Source organism: Gadus chalcogrammus, chromosome 8 (genome assembly GCF_026213295.1).
Source record: "Gadus chalcogrammus isolate NIFS_2021 chromosome 8, NIFS_Gcha_1.0, whole genome shotgun sequence".
NCBI lineage: Eukaryota > Metazoa > Chordata > Actinopteri > Gadiformes > Gadidae > Gadus > Gadus chalcogrammus.
In genome coordinates, this window is record NC_079419.1 from 14640386 (window position 1) to 14660323 (window position 19938).

At 49.3% G+C, this 19938-nt stretch overlaps 1 protein-coding gene across 1 annotated transcript in view; it reads right to left on the minus strand.

Moving 5' to 3' along the window:
• lamc1 (laminin, gamma 1) overlaps positions 1–19938 on the minus strand; it is a 44782-nt gene that overhangs the window by 23868 nt on the left and 976 nt on the right. Inside the window, exon 2 of the mRNA XM_056596006.1 lies at positions 58–362. Within this exon, the coding sequence (XP_056451981.1) occupies positions 58–362 (305 nt within the window). The remainder of the gene's footprint in view (positions 1–57; positions 363–19938) is intronic.

Genomic DNA, 19938 nt, shown 5'->3' on the forward strand with positions numbered 1-19938 from the left:
ACAACGGATGCAACACCGATGAGTCATTTACGGTCTCACTCCCTCTCCCTTTCTCACCTGTAGGACGGGGCTTTTGTCGAATGTATACCCCCCGGGCCGGCCCTCCAGCGTGGAGAACGCCACATTCCCGCCGGTCAGCGGCGAGATGTCGCTGAAGTCGTCGGTGCAGACGGCCTGCCTCTCGTCCTGGCCCCTGCCGATGAAGCCCTTGCTGGTCTTCTGGTAGGTCTTCTCGCAGGAGCCGCTGTAGTACTGGTACGGCACCCAGGGCCCGTCCTCGCTCGTCCGCTTGTAGATGGCGAAGCTTTCCGGCCGGCTGGTGTGGAACTTGAGGCGCACGTATGTGATGTCGAAGGCTTTACCTGTGGGGGCGAAAGGAGGCGAGACACTGGTGAGGTGGGTTGTACTGGTTTGTACTGTGTGGGTGAAAGAATAACGAATGCTAAAGAACAGACAGTGGCCCGGACCCAGTTTTGCTACCATAACAGTTTCAACCCGATCCTGTTCTTTAATTGGCCCAAACTTCACATGATTGGCTGTTTGGAAATGTATCCCACAAAAAAGAGGAAAAAAAGTCACATTGGCAGGTTCTCACTTCTTCATACTAGCATTATAGCAATACGACACTTCCAAATTTTTTTTTGGTATACCAAGATATCAATCATTGAAGAAATATTCTCTCTTCCGCAATCACAACCCTCAACCACGACCATTTTGACAGCGTTTTCGTTATGCATTGCATTTTTTAGACCCATGTCGCTTCATCGACAGTGCTGTCGACCTGCATGCCAAGGGTATGAGTTACAGAGTATTCACACTACATGACAGCACACTGGCAACAGTGTCTGGGGACTTGTTTGCTCTTGGGGCCTCTTTGTCTGAGAGGCAGTGTACTCCACAAAACAACGAGAGACAGACAATCAAACCACTGCAGCGACAGAAGATCTGGGGGGCAGGGCGAGGGGAGATTGCACGCAGAGAAGATCATCTATTCCGTTAAGCCCGACTTGGTAATGAACTCTTAAGGACGCAGCGAACGCGGCAACAATCACACGCATTGTCTAGCCCAGCCTTTTTAAAAGATTCAGCCGGCAAAGATTCCGACTGCGAGAGGAGGAGGAGGAGGAGGACTGAGGGTCCTCAGTACTGTAGGTGGAGGGCCCCCCACTGCTGTTCCTCCCTGCATAGCTGGCGTGTCTGAGCAGGCCCGGGGAGCTAGCTCTGTGCACTAGCCTAGCATGGGATGGGGGTTCCTGGAGAACACCCGGACACTGAGGGAGTTGCTAGTCAGGAGATGTGGAGACAAGACGGCCATCTTTCAGCGGGAGGGTGGCGATGGAGGGGAGGGGGGGAGGGGGTGTACGAAGGGGCTTCGGCTGTGATCACCGGCAAAGAATGTGCTCAGCAAACAGGGCTAGCAGAGGTGGGCCAGGTTGGAGTCGGGATGTGTGTGTGTGTGTGTGTGTGTGTGTGTGTGTGTGTGTGTGTGTGTGTGTGTGTGTGTGTGTGTGTGTGTGTGTGTGTGTGTGTGTGTGTGTGTGTGTGTGTGTGTGTGTGTGTGTGTGTGTGTGTGTTGAGAGCAAATATGAGGTTGGGTCATGTGACGAGATGATAATGCAGCAGGAAGCGGCGGCGATGGGACAGGAAACAATCGCAGAGCAAACACACCGGGGTCGCCAGCCCATCAAGGCAGGGGCGTGGGTGTCCCAGCAAACCCGCTGACCTCCGTCTGTCCGCCCGGCGCAAACAGACGCACGGATAGACGGACGGATTACACAAGGTGAAGTGGAGGCGGGAGTGTGTTTATCCTACGGGTGTCGGGAGATTTGAGAACTAGAACTGAACCCACGGCGGAGGAAGGCACCCCGAGGTGAAGGGATGGTTTGAATCCCTCCTGGAGGTCGGGGTCTGAGGATGTGTGCGACCAGAGAGACGCCACTTCAGCTCCCCCCACCGCCCCCACCATGCTCCTCAAACTCTTCTGGAAACTTCTGAGGACTCGCTGGCCTCGGATCAGAGCGTCAGTGTCAAGTGTTTGATAAAAGGCTCTCCTCTCCTTCCCCTCCTTTTCTTTCTTTGAGGGGAACTTGGCCCTTTTACGAGTGGTGTGTGTGTGTGTGTGTGTGTGTGTGTGTGTGTGTGTGTGTGTGTGTGTGTGTGTGTGTGTGTGTGTGTGTGTGTGTGTGTGTGTGTGTGTGTGTGTGTGTGTGGTCCACTGGGAGCAGATTGTCGGCGACAACTCATTTTAAAAGCCCTTCCCCTCCCCTCCGACAACACCACCAATTCCTCACACAAACAAGACAAACATCGTCTGTTGACGCAGCAATCAAGCCTTCACGCAGGACGGCAAACACAGCGTACGCCTGTTAATGGGGGGGGGGGGGGTGTCCCTGGGTGGACCCGGGTGGCAGCTGGATAGAGCCCCCGATGGTGGGTCCACCTGGGCTAACACGGGCCTAGGGATGAGGGAAGGGCTGCTTGCATGCTGGACGGCCGTGTTACTTATGGGCGTAGACAAGTACATGGATTCAACACATGAGGACATCGTTTTATTTCAAATCCAACAACAGTGTATGGGAAACTGCGGTAGCTCGGGTTCACCGCCAGTGAGGGTGCAGGTAGCGCTTAAGCCAACACCAGTCTAAAGTTTTATTTAAAAAACGTGAAAAGTGTAGGGAATTGTGGTAATGTGGTTTCACTGTGGGTCACGTTGGAGTAAGCCCTAAAGCTAACAAAAAACAAACTCAAGGAAACGCCAAGCTCACTTAATTCCAGTGTCAAGCAAACACCAAGCTTATGTTGAGTCTCAAGCTAACCGACCGTCAAATCGCTCCAGAGGATCTGTGCGTGACTCATAATAATGAGTTCCACAGTCCACTCAACAACAACAACAAACCAACAGCCAACGTGACCTTGCAAACACCCAGCCCATATGAATCAAACCCAGAGTGCGGTTCAGAGTGCTGGGGATGTGGGTGCCAGCAGGCCACAAGTTCCTCCCCAGCTGAAGGCCAGGAGGTTCTGTGGAGCCCAGAGCAGCGCCGTTCCTCCAGAACAATCAGAGTATTGACGAGCAGAAGACTTCAGCGGGGAACTCCAAACAAAGACATCGCTGTGGAGAAGGCCGGCTGTTCTCCAGTATAACCAACCAAAAACCCCCCCAAAATACTAAAAACATAAAGACTAGCAGGGGGAGATCCACACAGCTCCCCTGCAGGTTTCAAACCAGCTGATTCTCAAGAAAAAAAAAGATTGTTTTGAAGCTCAAAGACGCAAATGTTGCTGAGGAAACACAACTTCATCAAGTGTTATGACTGAACACAAAGCACAGACAGCACAATGAAATGCATGATTTCAAAGAGACACCAACAAGAGCAGAGTAAAAACGAGCACCGTCAGGCTTTGAGTTTCTAAACTGAAGTTCTGTGACAAAGCTAATCTGCTAGAAGAAGCTAGCTAATTAAGTCCTGTTTCAAAACGGGACCGGGCTGTAAAGGCCTGACCCTTTCAGACACTCGGGTTGGGGGGAGGGCTGACGGACAGCACAGAGAAACTATGTATGCACCTGCCTTGGTCACCCCCCCCCTCTATCCTCCCTATGGGGGAGGGGGGGAGAGGAGGCTGGAATGTGCTTCCGCTGGGCTGAGAAAGACAAGGGGGGAAGGGGGGGAAGGATTTGATGTCAATACAGACCCAAAGAAAGACTCCCCAGATAGGAAGAGAGGGAGAGGGAGATGGTTGTGGTCAACGATATAGAGACAGACTGGGAGTTGGAGGGAGATTCCTTTCGTATGCATAAAGACAAATATTTCACCATATCTAGGGAGCACACACATTTTTTTATGTGCCGTCACTTAATCTTGCCCTCTAACCAGATGTTGGAGAGCAAGATGTTGCTCAAAAGCACACAGCCAGCACCGGGCACAGCACTTATAGCCACAGTGGACGCACACGCACACGCACACGCACACACACACACACTACAGTAGCATGAATGAGCTCCATATGGACCAGCAGCTGTCCAACCTCAAACTACCTCAACACATGCATATAAAGTTATAAACTACTGACCCCCTGACGGAAGACCGTTCTACCCCGTTTGAACTGCATTACTTCAACGAGTACCAAATGTGCTTTCGATACAAGGGGTCTTCCGTGATCCAGATGGTATCATCAGGTTTTAATCTCCACAAGAACTTTCAATGTTTTACACATGCTCCTGCTGCTCCATTAACACCATTTACTTCCCTCAGCGCGGACTAGCCTGTGTGTACGTGTATGTGTGTACACACATATGTGTTTCAGGTGTCTGAGCTGCTGTCTCGCCCGACGTGTCCTGTCATTAGCAGCTCTTCTGTGGAACCGTACCGACATGCTGAGACCTGCACCAGATATTCAACACCAGCAGCGAGAGATATAGGGGAGAGGGCGGGAGGAGAGAAGGACAGGGGGAGAGAGGGGGGAGGGAAGAGAAGGACAGAGACAGAGAGAGACAGAGAGAGAAAGACCGACAGAGACTGAAAGAGAAGATGTGGAGAGGGAGAGAGTGAAGATAAAGAGGGGAGAGTAGGAGATAGTGAGGGGGTGGGGGGGGGAGACTGATAGACGAGGTGAAAGAAAGAGTGAGACACAAGAAGGGTAGAAGAAAGAGGGGCTTGAGAGGGAAAGAGTAGGAGAGCGAAATTGCTAGAACAGAAAAGCAAGAGAAAAAGGGAACAAGGGAGGTGGAGTCAGGCGGGGGCGGTGGAAAGGTTCTGGAAAGAACGGGTGGGAAGAAGACAGGCGATGGCGAGAGAGATGGAAAGAGAGGGAGAGGAGAGCCAGGTGGATGGACCCACACAGAGGGAGAGATGGTTTCAACTGCCCAAAACACCTCAACACTGAAAAGAGATCCTTCTGCAAAAGAGTAGATAATAAAAACAGCCCATCTTACAAAGCCACGTTGCCATCTCGTCAACATCACGCCCACTGGGCTTCGAACAATCACTACTACTGTGGATGAAGTCACCACGTTCCGAACTGGGATCCGTTTCATTCCCAGCTGACAGGACTTCTCTGGTCTTAACGCAAGGGGTCCAATCCAAGCAGATAACATTTTGCCCGGGCTAAGGGAGGGGAAGTGTTTGGGTGATAAGACGGCCCGGGGCCCGGCCCAGATGTTCCTCCCAGGGGGATACGTGTCACATGGAGGGTTTAATGAGGAAGAGGTCCTCCTGGAGGAAGAGATTAGAGAGCTGGAGGAGGAACCGCCAGGGAGCTAACGAGCTGACATGGACGACCTTGAGGACCAAACCTCTCCCCTCCTTCCTACTGTCTTCTATCAGCACCCTCTGCTCCTCCCGCCCACTCCTTTCCTCCCTTCCTCTACACCCGCATCCCGACCCCCTTATCACCCGCTCAACCTTCTTCATTCATTCACTCTCTCATTTCTTCCTCTCACTCTCTCTCTCCCTTCTTCCTCTCTCTCACTATCTCTCTCCCTTCTTCCTCTCTCTCTCTCTCCCTTCTTCCCTCTCTCTCTCTCCCTTCTTCCCTCGCTCTCTTCTTCCCTCTCTCTCTCCCTGCTTCCTCTCTCTCTCTACCTTCTTCCTCTATCCCTCTCTCCCTTCTTCCTCTCCGTCTCACTCTCTCTCTCCCTTCTTCCCTCTCGTCTATCTCCTCTCTCCCTTCTTCCTCTCCGTCTCACTCTCTCTCTCCCTTCTTCCTCTCTCTCCCCCTCTCTCCTTTCTTCCTCTCTCTCTCTCTCTCTTCCTCTCTCTCTCTCCTTTCTTCCTCTCCCTCTTCTTCTCTCTCTCTCTCTCTCCCTTCTTCCTCTCTCTCTCCCTTCTTCCTCTCTCTCTCCCTTCTTCCTCTCTCTCTCCCTTCTTCCTCTCTCTCTCTCCCTTCTTCCTCTCCGTCTCACTCACTCTCTCACTCACTCACACTGAGATTGCACCTTCTTTGCTCTTCAGAGGAAATATGACCCGGTCAGTCATGGGATAAACTAGGGTTTGCAGGGACACCAAGTACTTAGTATAAACATTTTAGGTTCTGCCCTGGTTAGACAAATTAACATGTCTTGTTATTTGGAAGTTGTTCCAACTCTGCACCTCAAATGTAAAAACGTATAAAGCATGACTTTCCTTATGACTACAATGGCTCCATTATATCAAGCCCCGAACCCCATTACAGTAGACTGAGTCAAGTGAACTGGTTCATTCTGATATCAGCTCCAGACATCACTTAAGAACACAGGGCTCCTTCCGCCCGTAGGTTCGAATCCCAGATAGAGAGCGAGAGACGTGCCTGAGCCAGACCGGTCTGATCCCCCACTCAGGAGGGGGTTCAGGAAGCCTCCGGAACTAAGCCGGTATGCGTACCAGAGGGCTAGAGGCTGAATTAATGACTGGATGAATGACAACCCCTCCGGTCGTCTTTAGATGGGACCAGATAGTGACATGTTTAGGGACAACTCCTCTTTTGTATGCCATAATCAAACAAAGGAGAGTGCTGCAGGGCACCGAGGGGACGGATTGTGGAGAAGGGAGGGCTGGACCACATCGCCTGAGACAACAGGTAGGACAACAGCCCTGCCCACTAATCTGGTACCTTTTAAACCCGATCAGGTGAGAAGGGATTTCAGTCAGTGTTTGGACCTGGTGACTCAACGAGTCCGGGGTCTGGGGTCTGCACAGGGCCCACACCCACCAGACCGGCACAGCCTTGGGGCCGGCTTATCCAGGAGGGGGGGGGGGAAGAGTGTGTGTGTGTGTGCGTGTGCGTGTACGTGTGTGTTTGTGTGTACGTGTGTGTGTGTGTGTGAGGCCCACCAGTACCCCCTCCCAGCGTGGTCCAATTAAATTTCCCCCATGACCTCATGGCATTCTTCGAATGAACAATGACGGCTTTGACTTTTAACGTGTGCCACAATCTTCTTCTTGCCGAGGCCCCGCCCACCTCCTCCCAGAGGCCCCGCCCACCTCCGTTTCCCTCGCATCGTCTCCCATTCAGATACTGAGGACATCTGTTCTGTTCGCTCCAACAGGCTTCTGTTAACACACTCTTAATACACATCTGTCTGTGCATCCAGATGAACACTTTACAGAGGGACTCCAAGAGTCAAGAGTAGCATCATATGTCAGGTTACATTACGTCGGCAACCATCAGTTACATTTTACATTCTGTACTCTACATTTCTACTCATGATGTTGTGCTTTTCACTATTTATTCATTGAGCAGCACTTATTTCCAGAGTGACTAACAGTGAACATAGATCTTTCTCCATGATGCCGTGGTAATCTAGGCCACTTTCAATATCTTTATTCTAGATAACGAAAGAACTTCTTATCTAAAGTCCTGCTGGTTATGTTCTGCTGCCTCTCCTAGGGACCAGTGACAATGCCCCATCCCCAGTAACGCCCTCCTCTGCTCCATCCCCCCCCAACCCCCACACGGTCTACCTCCTCAACAGGTGCCAGAGCTTGACAACCTTACACCTCCTCCAGTGGGACACAGAAAGAAAGCCCCTGAGAGTACAAATGGAGAGTTTGATTTGAGGGAGGACCGGAGGGAGGGCAGGACATGGACAAGGACTCTGTGGAATCCCAGGAATGCACAGGAGGGTCTAGCTGCGACCCTGGCCCCCTTTAGAGAACCTTCCCAGACCCACGACTCAAAACTCAGCCACCCACGGAGCTCCTATAGACTCCCACGCCCAAACTCTCACTGCTCCTGGCTAGGGCAAACGTTCCCTAGTGGCCAACTCGGGTATCGCCGTCCGGTCACCGTACTTCAAGAACAAGAACTAGTGTAGATTAGACCTAGCACATGCTCCGGCTTGGTGATGAGGTTATCTTATAATACGTCCATGTGATTGGCATGCTCTTGTTCAGGGACCTACTAAATGCGCGGCGTGCAACCCATCAGTGAGCAGGAAATGTCAAATATAGGAAAAACATGTTGCCGTTGTTGTCGACACTGTCTCCAGTTCTTAAAATACATCCACCTAGACCCCCTCCCCCCCACCACTTCAACACCCGAACCTCTTACACAGACTCCCAGGAGGAGAGTTTTGAGAGTATATTTCCCCTGCGGAGGAGCCAGAGGTCATGCGACTGGGAGATGTCGTGCTAACAGGGCAGCCGAGCAGGAAGTATAGGCCTGCATGTGACGGCTTGGTACTGTCACGTATAGGCCGTGTAGAGGAAAGCTGGGGACAAACCTGTCAGACAAAAAAGACCGACAATATATAGATGTATATGAAAGGACCTTTGTTAGACACACACACACACACACACACACACACACACACACACACACACACACACACACACACACACACACACACACACACACACACACACACACACACACACACACACACACACACACACACACGTAATGGACAAAGCAGAGTCTACGCAGCACCCAGTCCGTCAACAGTTATACATTAATAACGCTGTCAATGTATAACCGGCGCCTATAGGCTGGAATGCTGGTGCTAATGGCCGTGTTTGGTTTTCACATATGAGAAGGTCTCCAGATATTATTCAGTAGTGCCACCGACTGTGAGCTTAAGCCTCCAAAGGAAAAACGATAGGGAGAGCAAGCAAGAAACCAACGGCATTATCGAGACGCCCGCTCAGATGTTCGGGACATTGTTCTCGCATTCGCTCGTCTGGTCTAGACCTCAGTACCCTCAAGGTCTTAGGACTAAGAGTGTCGTATTTCTGCTGATTAGAGAGAGGGGGGGGGGGGGGGGGGGGGGGGACTACAAATGTAGAAAAATGTAAGCAAAAATCCCCATCTGTGTGTTGATAACATCTACATAGCCAGCGGCGGGGAGGAATAATTCTCCCTGCGGTGGAAGGGGCTGCTATCTGCGGTATTTGATAAACAGCGTCGCGAGACGAGGTGAGAAGGACCAGCCGGAGACCCGACACCAAACAACCGGCTGATTAAGGAAAGAAAAGATCAGAGTGACAGCATACCGTCACTGCCAGCGCCTGGTCGGCCTCAGAGCACTTAATTCTGTTTGAAAAGGATTTGAATAAGGGGGAAGGTGTAGAGAAATTCCCAAACGGCTTAAGAAATTTACTTTTGTCCGTGGCTTTTATGCCATGTTCCAGGTTAGTCCGTTATCAGGTCTCATGTATTATTCTAAACATCTACCTTTTTTTTTATGACTGACAAAGTGGTGAAGTTGTGGTAATTCAATTCAAAGAGACTCAAGTTTCGTCTCCTTATATCCCGGAGAGGGGTCATTCCCTATACTGAACATCTAATCTTTTATCTGGCGAGTTAGGTCACACTGCTCCGGTAGGTATGTAAGTCCGCGAGTCTCTCTCTTGGATGGGAGTCCCGCCTCCCGTCTAAATGCTGACGCCGTTAAATCACTGCAAGCATCTAGCCTGTGTTGAGCCCCCCCCCCTCCCCCGGCGGCCTGTGGGTATAAAGGCAGCGCTTCCCGTCCTGACGAGGGACAGGGGACGGGGGGAGACGGGGGCGGCAAGTGGGTAGGGGGCTTCTGAAACGGTGGGATTGCCAATTGGAAGAGCCGTGTAATGACGGCCTTTAGTGGCTGGTGGTAGTGCCCTGTCGTTAGTCATTCAGAACTTTGGGTTGGGCTTTCATTGCCTGGTTACCAGTTTAAAAGGAACACTGCAAGAATGCCTGTGATTTCCCCCTGCATGGAGCCTTGTGTTTAAAGTCCCCATCCATAATGACCTGGGAATGCCTGAGAGCAAAGTACATGGAATAATCTACAACCTTCTCCTTTACATTAGTTAACAACAGTTGAACATTATTCATATTCTGCCGCTATTACAAAAGGGGGTTTAATGCAACATTCGGGTGAAGAAATTAGGTTTTGTATGTTTGATCAGGAAAATGCAGCCCACACACTACATTTATTCAAAAACAACTCAATAAATAAAAGTTGTGAAAGCAAGACAAAGAACCCCCTCTGACAGAGTGAGAGCCACAAGGGAATGGTCTGTTTGGCTAGGATTTAACTGCTGGGGCCACCAAAGAAGTGCTACCTCCACCCCTAGGTGTTACAAAACAAGGGGCAGCAGGAACAAACGAAGGCCCGGCCAAGTGTCCACGTTAGCAGAGACAAAGGGGCCCAGTAGGGGGCTTCATGTGGCCCTCCTCCACCGAGAGACTGCGGCAGACCTCGCTAAAACAAAGCCGAATCCAACCCCAGGGAGAGCCCTCACCAGGTGGACAACAGCACTGTGGATGTGAGGACAAATGGCTGTGGTCCAACAATACCCTGACGGGACAGGGATTTAGTGTAAAGATCATGAAAGAAAAATGACTAGAGTCACGATGGCTCATCGGTAGATCTCTTTGACTCTTTAAGAAGAACCACATCAATTGGGCCATCTCACAGACGTCTGGGTTTAGTCTTAGACAAAAACAACCCACAACAATGAACTTCTGCAGCTCTCTGACAATGCAAATGCACATGCTGGTACAGCAAACAGAGCCTGGGGACTTTCAGATTACTGATATCTGCCTCCCTCATCTGTAACAATAGGTGGGAAGAGGCACAAAGTCAGACATTTGTTGAGGCCTTGTTATCATTTCTGTGCTATGGAACTTTGAGGTTCAAGGCGAGATGTGGGTTTATATCCAGAGGCACATGACAGCATTTGTTAAATAGGACACCATGTTTTGTGTTTTTAAGAAGTAAGCCTAAAAGATTGCTCCAACAATGTTAACACTGACGAAATCCCACCTCCAAGGTGATGAAACCGATTCAAGCACAATTCTGGCCTGCAAATTTCCGTCAAAGTTTCTTAGAAAGAGTTTTCTAAATATTTCACTGGTAACACTCACTGGTGACGTTGCCTTGGTGAACTATCATTACAAAACAATGTGATGCAAAAGACTCAAGGAAATTCAAGTCAAACAGAAAGCCCAGCCTCTTGGATTCTCCTCTGCTTAATGCAGTGCTCAACGCAGATGTCCGACATTTAACAGCTGCATAAACAGTTACGTTAACGCCAAATCTCATGTCCGGCCTCCCCCCCCCCCTCCCCCACCACCACCACCACCACCCCCCTTCTCATATAGCAGATAGGGTGTGGGTGGTTGTGGGGCTTGGTTGGAGACAGGGTAACCATACTTTAGCTGTCTTTCAAGAGGATGATGTTCTGGGATTGAGTCCAGCCTCCCTCTGGACACTGTCAGCGTCAGTAAACTTAAGCCAGAAAGGAAGTAAACCTACATCTCAATGTTAGCTACAGAAGCTAGCCACATCCGGCTACGTGACCTGATATGGCTACATGGTCTAAGTGAGTCATTTTTAGGCATTTATTATCCAATAGTGAAGCCATCATTTACTTAACAGAGTGACTTATCTTCTAATCACCACTCTATTCAAATCACACTTTTCAGTATACCCGCACCAGGAAGGAAAACATCCACTCGTGCAATGTTAGCTACGTCAGCTAACCACGTCCGCCGACTTGACCTTTAATTTGGCCTGAACGCGTCAGCCATGATTATTTCACCCCCACTTTTAAATAGTGAGCCATCATTTACTGAGCTATTATTTATATTTGAATTGAACAGAGATCTTGACCACGTGGACCACTTTTGAAAAGCAGCCCGAATCCTTCCTCTTTCAGTGGAGTTTGTCTAACTCCAAACATTAAACACAGGAAAGGAAATTGGAGGCTTTATCATCTAACATCTCCATCAGCTATGTAATTACCAAACTCAGCTGGAAAACAGGAACAAAGGCCTGGGTATAAATCAGTCTACACGTCTGTCGCACTCCCCATAATTAACTAGTTACCACTCTCCGCACAGAGCTTTGAACACTGGTCGCTAGTGTGCGCCCCGCTTGTACCGCACCGCAAGGGGATCATTCCTCTGCTGGAGCACAGCTAAAATTACCCTGCATGCATCTGCACGTCCCGTGTAACAAATCGGCCCCCTTTCCATAGACGGAGGCGGCACGCTGTCTATAATAAGAGAAGCCCCTTTCCCCCTGGGGCAGTGACATCACTTCCTGCTTACGACAGATTCTTATCGGAATGTCTCGGGGGAGGGGGTCAAAGGGCAGGTGGTTGCTGCATCTCTCTGACCGGTTTCCCACAGGTTTGTGCTTCCTGTGCCGGAGGAAGGGCTTCAGTGTCATTGGGGTGCTAAGCTGCTTATTTAGCGTAAATACTGAGCGATTGGGACACCCCTGGGCCTAGCGGCATATGTTGAAAATGGAGATTTTGAGCAAGGTCAGAACAAGCTTGTGTCAGAGAAACTCGTATCTGGTTTGGATGCACGATGGGAAAATGGCCTTCACAATAACACAATGGCCTTCACAAGAACACGAGATAGGCCAACATTTATACTTGTAACATTTATAACATTTATAACATGTTCTATATATATATATAAATAAGCCTTTTAATACTAGATTCAAGAAAGAGGACAATTTGTTCCCCAACGAGAACAATCAAAGGACTCAGGACTCTGGAGTCACAACGTTTGCTTGCGGCAGATGCAACCGGCAGATTCCATCTCCAGACGAGTCCAACCGGGATGTGTTTAGTCTAGGCCTGCATGAGTGCACTACTTCAGCTGGAGAACTTAAAAGAAAGAAAGAGCGGACAGGCAGTCCCGCGTTAAACGCATTCAAACACACCAGCGCCCAGAAGAGGCAAAGATGTTCCTCAACAAAAACGCAACAAGACCCTTGATTCGCCCAATTTGGGGGATCAAAGTGCCGGGTCCTATGTCTATTAAAGGCAGCGTTCTGTGGATCAGCTGAGCGGAGTATGTTGGTGAGATTTAACGGTTCAGCTGACACCAATCTGCTCTCTGAGTTCACCCAGCGAGAGAGTCTTCAATGGGGGAGACAATGGCGGTCGGGCAGCGCCCCCAGCTCAGCACTCCACGGGTTTTAGTACTTAGGGGAACTCAAAGGCCCAAACATGGTTTTACATCTTTAGGAGGAAGCCCTTTGTTAGGTTAATTTTGACGTTATTTAGCCGCAGATAAGCTCGTGTGAGGGGTGGAGAGGACGGTTTCTCGGGTCCATTTTATTTTGTATCCAATAGAGAGAGATTTGGCACAAAATGCGTATGAAGACTCCTAATAAACTCATGTCAGAGGACATATCTGGGTAGCATTGTGCAGAGGCAGGTTTTATGTGGAGGAGACAAGAGGTAATTACAGCTACTGTATAGGAAACCTTGAGTAACCAGTCCAGGTCTGGATCCCTCACGACAGGCCGCTCAGCTCCAGATGCCAAGAACAATAAAAATCAACTTAATTCAAACACTATCATCATGCACAGCCACTCCTCAGCTAAACAACCTTATCTTGGTAGGAGAGCCAAAGCGATTTATAGTAAAATAAACATACACAAAGGATAAATCACAGGCTACATAACAGGATAAATCACTGAAAAACAACGAGGGTGGGGACTCTCGATCAGTACACTCCCCGGGACGTTGTCTGAAGCAGGTGTTATCGGGGGCCACCTTGGCGCTTAATTTGACCGAGACTAAACCAGTTGTGGAGCGATTATTTTAAAGGTTCTCAAAAAGTAGAGCGCTCCGTGTGGCGCGGGTGGGCACTGCGGCCAGCGGTAGGTCTGTCTGTTGAGCCCTAGGTACACGGCGCTAACTCACAGCAGGGGAGCAACTGATGTCCCGGCCGGCCCAAGCACTGTTATTGCGACCTCAGGGCTGCCAGTGAGATATTAAAAAGGTCAAGCCGGCGTTACTATGGTGACCCCCGGCAGTGACGCAGTACTTCAATGAAAAATAATAAACAACGAGGTCCGTACCGGAGGGGAACTAATTGGGTTACTATGGAAACAGGGAGGGAAGATAGGGTAGGCTTCTACTGCTGAACCGTAGGCTGCCCCGAACAACGCAAAACCCTGGAAGCCAATCATAATGAAGCATTCTGTTCATAACAAAGAACAAATCTACTGCCTTCCATGACGTCAACCCCTAAAGGACACTATTTAGAGTGTTGGAAAATATAGGTTTGGGTGTCAGGGACACACACACACAAACACACATTAGGAAATGTGAAAGGGCAACGGAGAGCCTTTTAATTAGCACACAGCGCTAGGAATGTTAAGCTAGACTTCAAAGCAAACACTGATAACTGATAGGGCAAACACAGTCCGCCGTCTAACTGTCTCTAACGAGCAAGTCAGAGCCCAGATCTGAAGTCTCTGAGAAACAGCCCTGTGTAGAGGACACAGGTACAGGTACCAGAGAGAGACAAATAGGTCGCTCACAGACAGACCAAAAAGGAGTCAGACAAACAGATAAAGATAAACAGGTAGCGCAGGCAGACAGGAAGTGAGTTTGAGAGACGGGCAAGCAGACATTTCTGGTTCAAGGAGATGGAGAGACAGGTAGATTGGATTGATAGACAGAGGGGGCAACAGGGCAAGCAGACAGACAGACAGGGCATGGGGACAGGTGGGGTCAGACAGCCAGTATGACAGGCAGGGCAAGCAAACAGACCGGAAGAAAGTCAGACAGCAAACCAGCGAGACAGGGCCGGTGAGCAGGCAGACAGGCAGTCAGGTTTTAGGGAAAGGGACGATGGCTGGGGAAGCAACGACCACACAAAAAGACTAATCCACCCCCACACATCTCCCCACCCCCACGTCAAGAAAGCCACACAAAGACTTTTCTAAGGTGGGAGTGATTTAGGAGGGAAGGTGGAGAGCAGTCAGCCATGTCAATGATCCCCTGATAGGACAGGACCACCAAGGGGGCGGGGCCAAACACTAACTATAGGAATTCCTCTAATGGCTGAACTCCAAAATTAGCCCAGGATTAGAGCCAGGGAACACATGGATGATTCACGTTTTTAATAGTTGGTAGATGACAGTTGGTCTGTGATGGTTTATGATTGGCCTCTTGTTTCCAGGGTAACAATAGACATTAACTTCCAGTCCTATTTCAACTGCCGTGACAAGTTTAAGTCACAGGTCAGAGGTCAAAGCCACAGTACCCTGACAATAGAAGCAAATACTGGCGGCCAAACTGCTACGTAATGGCCGATTAACTGATACCGTACATTCGCCACTTTTATCTCTTGTGTAGAAAAAGACGATAAAGTAATTGAATGAACTTGCCAATTACCTGACAATGACTTCATGTTAAGTTAAAAAGTGACTAATAAGGAGTTCTCGTGTTGCCAAACCAAACAGTGGTTATAGAATGAACATCAACAATCAAAACATAATTGAATCAAAGTCTGACGTGATCTCATCCAGGATATATTTTTACAGCAGACAGTGACTCATGCAGAGTCCGGACTGTTTGAGATAGCTGCAGGGCCAACAACTGGGGCCTACCACAGGTGTTTAAACAGTGGGAATAGATTTACAACCTAGAATTTACAATACATCACGTTACGGGGGCCTAAGGTTACAAGTAAAAGGCATCAGTTTCAATAGAAGAGTCTCAAATTCCAGATAAACACACGGTGATGTTCAGCAGTCCTGCAAGATACCATGTTTCATATCTTTATATATCCTTGGTGGTACATTAAAAAAACATCCCACGGCTCTCCCCGCCCCCGAAGACATCAGATGGAAGAGCAGATGGGCCATATCAAACAAATAGATATCAAAATAAATATGAGTTTAATTCTGTTTGTTTTCTGGAGACATAAAAGGGCATGTTTGAAGTCATACATGAAGAGACATTGGATGATGAAGCTTGCCGTCTTAATTGAAAACCGTTTTCCAACTGTGATAAACAGGAATAGCATTAGCAGCTATACCCTATCAGTAATGAGTCTGTGGGGGAGGACAGCAGAAGAGGAGATTGAAAGGTCGAGACGAGACTCTAAAAAAAATAAAAGGACCTAGACAAACAAGGAATGTAACAACAAAGTGATGAAGTTGTCTGCTGGCTCAACAGGAAAGGCAGATGTTAGGCCAGACACCCCCAGCTGTGCCGGGGACTGTAACACGACAGCACACCTGGTACAAGTCCTGTTCCCCCCTCCAGAGCTGGGACCCAAACAACGACAAAAACATTTTGTGAATGGGAATTCAAGCAGAAATTCCACCTACAAAGAAAAGATGACAAATAGAGAGCATTGCCATTCTTAAACAAGCAGCAAGCCAACTCCTCAGAACCAAGACATAGCCTCTCCAAACAACCATAGACTCCACTCCACAATGGTATCTATTACCGTCCCCCCAAAGGCTATCAACACAAAACTTAGAAAACCTTAGGAAACCTTGCAGGAACCAAGCCGTCGTCAAAGCTTCCGCCGCAGCGAGGCCTGCAGATAGCACACAGCCCTCTGTTTGGCGGCTTATCTCATGTCTGAGAGAGTAACCCTGACAGGTTGTAACCATGAAGCCAGGCGATGGGTCACGTGGCGGCCGTGGGGGCATCTGTTGCATTCCTGCGCTGCGCTCCAAGGTGGAAGGAGTGGCCCCAGGAGGAGAAGCTGTCCACTCCGTGTTCACGCACTGCAGAGACACGCACTTGACATACAGAGCAGTGGGCGGGACTAGGTGGAAGATGGACAGGTGTTGTTTGTTTCTTTGTTACTTTGGCTTTGTTCAGATAGACAGGGAGGGGGGGGGGGGGGCAGAGGAAGAGATGGATAATGGTAAAGAGGGGGCAGAGCGGAGGGGGTAGAGAGGAGGGAGATGAAGGGGAGATGGGAACATAGATGGCTGGACATTGGAGATGCAGGTTCTCACATCACCGCCTTCAGCTCTTTGAAGTCCCTGAGCTGTGGAGCACCACCAACGCACACAACACGGGACGCTAGCTGTCTTCAAGACCCCCAACATCCACGAGCATTGCCCCCCTCCCTTTGGCCTGCCTGATCAAACAAACCTTTTTTCATTTTTACAAATGCAAAGATGACAACCAGATAAAGGCCAAAGTAGATTGCCGTTATTTATTCTTCAATGGTAACAATGCATCATAGCAGGAGTAGACAGAACCTCTACTGGCACCATAATTAAACTGTACTGTATTGTAAAAGCGTTTGTAACTGTACGTCTCTAAGGAGGAAAGCCAAATGACTTAATGGGATGTGGTCCAGTACAGAAAGTGCTGGCTGAACCGTGGGGTGGACTGATCCATTCAGCCCGGTTCTCAAGGAGCTGGATGTGCAGCCGGCCTGTCATCAGCTGCTTGCATGCATTAGTGATGTGAAGGCCAATCCTCCAGCTGTTTGGCCCGCAGTCTATTCCCACGCTGCGCTCATTCCTGAACCAGCAGCAAAACAATGGTTCTAACCAGATGAGCCCTCCTCCTCATCCTCCTCCCCAACACACACACAATTTGGAACAGCTGGGGATAGTAGAAAAGTGTGTTTCACTGTGTGTGTGAAGGCCTGGGAGGAGGAGAAGAGGAGGAGGATGACGACGAGGTCCCGAGGGCCCGTACAATCACTGCTCTTCTCGTTCCCACACAAGAGACAGAGAGCTCTTCCTGTTCTTGCTAGGCCAGGACCCTCATCTGGACCCATCTGGCCTTGGAGACGAGCCACAGACCGCCTGCCACACAAGAGGACCGCCTGGACCAACTCTCATGAGTTCAGGGACGGGCCGGACCTAGCCTGGCACGCAGCCAACAAGGTGTCGGGAGGGCACATGGTACTGTTTGGTTCGGTTTATCCTTCAATGCTCAGTATTTGAGACATTTAGCATGAAGCTAAAATCCAAAGTGACTCAGTGTATTCATGATTTGCGTCATTAACGAGAATCTAGGGGTTATGGCCGCTTGCTCAAGGATGCCTACAGGTAGACCAAGGACATTGGCGTTCAACCTACACAGGAAAGTGTTAAACCCCTGATCCACAACAACAAACGCTGTGCACTGCCAGGCACCTGTCCCTTTAAGTTCCCAGCACAGCAGTCAGTTTCAAACTATAAGAAAAGGTCCAACGCAGCCCCTTGGATTACTAAGAGTTAATAAACAACATTCCTATTGTTAGCCAGGCCTCCAGCCGGATGTGTTCTGGGACTGCAGGTGTGCATGTCAGCCCTGCAGGGCGGGAAGGGGGGGGGGGGGGGGGGCGTGAACGTGAGTGTTTACAACCCTCCATGCAGTACCACTGCACGCATGTGTAATAACTGTAAACTTGGGGGCCGTTGCTGGCCTGGATTCACTCTGAGCTTCCACTGTGTAGACAGGCCTTTCAGAGAACTGGGAGGGGACGGTTAACATCTTCAGCACGAGGACCCAAACAAAAATGGCGTTGTGTTCGTGGGACCCGACCACGCCCTTCGGTTCATCGTCGGGACGTGACCGGGCTCCAACTGAATTTGCGACCCATTTTGGGTAGCGTCCCATAGTTTATTAAACGCTACTTGAGAGAGAAAGCTGAAATACAGAGCTGCAGGGGAATGTTTCCCTCTGTGGGGCTGACAGCATTCTTGAGCAGCTCAAGAGCCTCTCTCGCTCTCTCCGTTATATCCAGCCCACTCCACGAGGGCCCGTCAAGACAACTACCGTTGGAATCTCAAGTGTTCCCCGCATCCCCCAAAAACACAAAAACGAGGGCCCCCAATAAATTGAAATCTAGTGGGTATTTTAAATGTTAAGTGCAAGAACCACCACGATACAATGGGCTATGTACAATAAAGTCATGATTCTTTCATCTAAATGGAAAGACCGGATATAGTTGTATAGTATAGATAACTATAGATGTAAACAGAGATGTGTGCGTGTCGAGCCCAGCTGTGTTCATGTATCCCTCACAGGGGGCTCTAGTTTACACTCCCTTTTAAATCTTAATTCCTGTGTGTATCGTCAAACAAATGGAGAGGAAGAACGACTGTCCATCTACAGCATCTGCTCTTTCCGCTTTCATGTTCCTCCTGCGAGCCACCAGCCTGCAGAGGAAGATCTGGTCCCTTGTTCCTACGGAGGGCTTTGCTCTCAACATGTCTTGGCACGCCGGATTCCTGCCTGCGCCCGGGTTTCCACTGCAGACTCCCGCACACACGCAAGCCGTCACACAACACACAGCACAACAAAGGAGAGAACTGCAGCTACTCTGTCAGGCCTACACTTTTCCAGAGGAATCCCATTTTTTCACCAAGTTTCCGCATTTCTCCGAAAGGAAGAGTTTTAATAAATTATCTTTTTGCCCCCAGGGCCATACATATTTTGGTTGGAGTGTAGCGATTGGAATATTTAAAGAGTTAACCTAGATGTTGTTCTGTATGCTGCTAGATAAACATTTTTTAAATACACAATAGTTTAGTTTTGACAATATACAAGACGCCCTTATTTTAAACAGTGAATGATTGGTAAAGACTTTGTATTTCATTGTGCCTTTGCATCGTTCAGTGTGGTGCAATTCTATGACCTCAGGCAGAATGAAGGCCTAGTAGTGAATCAGAGTCTGACAAACAGAAAAGGGTTGAGGTTTAGGTGTGATTTCTAAACAAATACGGAGAAAAGTATAAATCAAACATTACTAAATCCCCCAGCTGGAGAAGAATGCCGTGAATATATAGCCCATTCAGGTGCAGCTCTAATCAGAGTTTGTGACCCAAGGCTACATATCGTCCAGGGCAGCTCAGCTCAACAGAACAGCATGACTGAACGGCTCAGGAATGCGGGGCACTGTTAAAAGCAGTGTTACAAGCTGTCTCACAAATAGATTGGATAACCTTTTTTTTTTTACTTACTTACTGTACAGAAAGCATTTCAAATACATTGCCCCCGCGGAGACCTCTATCCCCATTCCCCAACCGACATCCGAGTACGTTTCACCTGGTGTTTTGAGAGTTCACCCAGACGATATTATGTAGCGCGGCTATTTTCTCCGACCATCTTAGCCGTCGTTACTATCACCACCAAGTCTTTTTTAAAAGACCACCAACGCGGCCCCATCAGAGTCAAGTAAAGCGGTTATATATAGGCCTAGTTTAACTGAAGCTCCCCGTCTCTCTGCCGGGGCCCAGGCCTGAATCCACAT